The sequence below is a fragment of the Nematolebias whitei genome, chromosome 11 (assembly GCF_014905685.2).
Source record: "Nematolebias whitei isolate Nwh7 chromosome 11, NemWhi1, whole genome shotgun sequence".
Taxonomy (NCBI): Eukaryota; Metazoa; Chordata; class Actinopteri; order Cyprinodontiformes; family Rivulidae; genus Nematolebias; species Nematolebias whitei.
In genome coordinates, this window is record NC_056508.1 from 48,182,206 (window position 1) to 48,185,727 (window position 3,522).

A 3,522-nucleotide genomic window follows, 5' to 3' on the forward strand; every position below is an offset into this window, starting at 1 on the left:
CACATACAATGAATAACGCCAGGGCCCCTTCCACACGACTGTTGTACACACATAAGTGAAAGGTCTTCAGCAACTGGTGTCATGCCAGACACAAGGACCCTGTACACTGTCCTTTTTCTGTTATTCTTACTTTCCTTCAGGCGCTACTTTCTCAGGGCCGGTCTCCATCCACCCTGAAAGTTTATGTTGCTGCAATCTCTTGCTGGCATACGGTGGTGGGTGGGGAGACAGTAGGTCGTAACAAGGATGTGTCCTTGTTTCTGAGAGGCGCCAGACATCTGTATCCCCCCACACGCCTCGTCGTGCCTGTGTGGGATCTCTCTCTGGTCCTTGCTGCCCTGCGGTCTGCTCCGTTTGAGCCCTTGACGGACGTGAGCCTTGAGTGCTTGTCTACGAAGACCACGTTTCTCCTGGCCATGGCTTTGGCCAAACGAGTAGGTGAACTACATGCAATATCAGTTTACAAGCACTGTTGCCGTTAGAACCCGGCTGGTTCGGGTGTTACACTCTGGCCTAACGTAACGTTCCTCCCTAAGGTGGCCCCATCTGTGACCCACTCTCTGCCTCTCCAGCTTGCTCGCTTCGATGCAGATGGTGCTGACGAGCCTCTCTGTCCTGGTCGGGCACTGGAAGCATACATCAGATGGACAACTTCTCTGCGGCCATCTGATAATATGTTCATTTGCTATACAGGACCTCGCAAAGGGCAGGCCCTTTCAAAGCAGGCCCTTTCAAAGCAGCGCCTTGTGCGCTGGATTGTGGACGTGGTGGAACAGGCGTACACTCTGCAGGGCCGCCAGCCACCTGTAGGGGTACAATGCCATTCCACCAGGAGCGTTAGCGTGTCATGGGCCGCTATAAATGGGGTCACTCTGGAGGCGATATGTGCAGCAGCCTCCTGGTCATCCCCAAATACATTTGCCAGGTTCTACAGGGTAAACCTGGCTGCTTTTCACCCGTTGGAAGGGATCCTATCGCAGCACCCATCTCCGTCTCAGTAAGGTGGGCACACTTAACTTTTGTTTCTTCTTGTGGGTGTGATTCCTCAGGACTCTGTTGTCAATCATCATCCAGTGCTATAAGCACCGCCTCTGGCGGTCAGTAGGGATGAAATAGAACGAAAGTTACAGCTGTAAGTACGATTCTATGAATCCTGGATGACCGCCAGAGCGCTCGGGCCTGCGGAATCATTGCGTTTCGCGAGAAGATTAAGGGACTGGGCTACCGTTGTCATGTGCTTATGTAGACTCACCGGTGTCCCAGGTGTCACGCGTGACTATGTTTGCATAAATTCTCGACCTGCGCATGCGCAAGAATGATCATTCAGTGCTTTAAGCACCGCCTCTGGCGGTCATCCAGGATTCATAGAACCATAGTTACAGCTGTAACTTTCGTTTTGTCGACGGGGCGCTTGGTCCTGTTGACAGGGCGGGACGCACTCCTTGGACAATGGTAGGGGACGCACTGCCCCAGATTAACCTCACATTAACTATTGTTTTTTATTCAACCTTTATTTCTACAGGTAAATCCCATTGAGCCTCGAGGACTCATTTACAAGAGAGACCTGAATTAACAAAGAATGATGACAACAATGGACAACAGCAACAACAATAAACAGTTATAAAAAGTCATACTGCAGTTTGTTTTGTTTGTTTTTTTTACAAATAGGATGGCTAAAAGAATAAAAGGTAACAAAAAAACAGCTAGATTCTAAGGTGAATGTAGAAACTAAAAACAGGAACATGTCTGCATTGGTCCCTGCCAGGAGTCCAACAGATTCTTAAAGTCACTTAGAGAGGTCAAAGGTCGAGAGCTTCAAATTTTACCTGACGACAGACCATAATAACACCTGTAAACATGACAACCACACAGAGGCATAACTGCTGCAGTTTCCTTTCTGCTCTTTACTCTGGAAATAAACTTATTTTTATTTTTAGACAACACTCCGAGATGGGGCAGTGGTTACACCTGTTGCCTCACCGCAAAAAGGTCACAGGTTTGTCTCTCTGGGTTTTCTCCAGGTGTCCCTGTGAGGGACTGGATACCTGTCCAGGTGTTCATCTGAAATCAGCTGATGTGTCTGAACAGAACGTGGCGTCAGTGAACTCCAGCAGTGACCGCGGTCCTCCTCCTCCTCTGACCGCCTCAGGTGAACACAAACTCGGCCATCCGCCCACTCAGACCCCGTGACTCTCATCAGCGTCGCGTGCATGCTAACATGCTAACCGTTAGTCTGACTCCGGCCCGGCTAACGGTTAGCATGAGGAGTCCAACAACTCCTCCCTTCATCTCTCAGAGATCTGGGCCTGAACCGTCCCAAAGACCGCTTCAGAACAACTGCACAACCAGCAGAACCGACACCGGAACACCGTTACACTGCTCACACGTCCCGGAGCCGCGAACCTCTCCGCCAACGATGCCGCAGCTGAACCGGACCAACAGAACACACAGCCGGTTTAACTCACCTGCATCCGGTGGAACTCCTCCTCGGACAGAGCCTGAGACATGGCCATGTTTACCCGGGCAGCAGCTACCAGCCCCCGGCTACGCTAACACAGGAGAACCGATCCAGCAGGGCGGAGAGTGGAGTAAAACACAGATGTCTCACTCTGACTCTGTTTCTGAAAACACAACAGAGAGGAGCGCCGTGAAGATGGACATAAATTACAGATGTCTCACTCTGACTCGGTTTCTGAAAACACAACAGAGAGGAGCGCCGTGAAGATGGGCATAAATTACAGATGTCTCACTCTGACTCTATTTCTGAAAACACAACTGAGAGGAGCGCCGTGAAGATGGGCATAAAATACAGATGTCTCACTCTGAGCAGACCACCAGGATCTTACAAGTTTTAGATGAGGTATCTGAGAAGACTCAGTGGGATTTATAGCTGAATAGTTGTTTTGTGTATGTGTGAGTTAGATTTTATTTAAAAGTAATTGTTCTTATTCAGACTGTTGACGTCACCATCAAGAGAGAGGCTGTCCTTAAAGTTCTGATCATCTACTGGTGTGAACCTGTTGAGCATCTTTTTAAAGAACACCAGTAAGAAGATATGATGCAGTAACACGAGCAACATCCACACAGCTTTGTGTTTGAAATGCAGCATTGCACTGGATATTTTATCTTCTCCTTGCTACAGACTTCTCTTATTTTTGTCTATTGAATTTGGGCTCAAACTGAAGTAACATCATGCCAGAGTGGGACAAACAAATATATTTGTGATGATTCTTTGATCTTTATTGTAGCACATGCATTCATTTGAACTGAGAACTCTTCTTGTTGTAATGTCGCCGGTAACTTGTCCGGTGTTTCAGAAAGTAAAGACACTGTTCAGACTGTTGTGCTTTGGCAGTGCTCTGCACTCGTTTACTCTTTTTCTTGTCCTCATTTCTTTATTTTTGGTGTGTTTGCAGGATATGCAGGAGAATGACCAGCTGCATCTGGAAACCATGGAGATCTTTGTCCCTGGGAGAGAGGATCCTCTCCATCCACCCAAACACATGAAGATAATCATGGATG

General features: G+C 48.3%; 1 protein-coding gene across 1 annotated transcript in view; it reads right to left on the reverse strand.

Annotated features, from left to right (window-relative positions):
- LOC119417383 (potassium voltage-gated channel subfamily D member 1) overlaps positions 1-2,513 on the reverse strand; it is a 48,240-nt gene extending 45,727 nt beyond the window's left edge. Inside the window, exons 1-3 of the mRNA XM_037684586.1 lie at positions 2,466-2,513; positions 558-626; positions 204-443 (exon numbers count right to left, since the gene is read on the reverse strand). Coding sequence (XP_037540514.1) covers positions 204-443; positions 558-626; positions 2,466-2,513 — 357 coding nt within the window. The remainder of the gene's footprint in view (positions 1-203; positions 444-557; positions 627-2,465) is intronic.
- Positions 2,514-3,522: the final 1,009 nt, after the last annotated feature.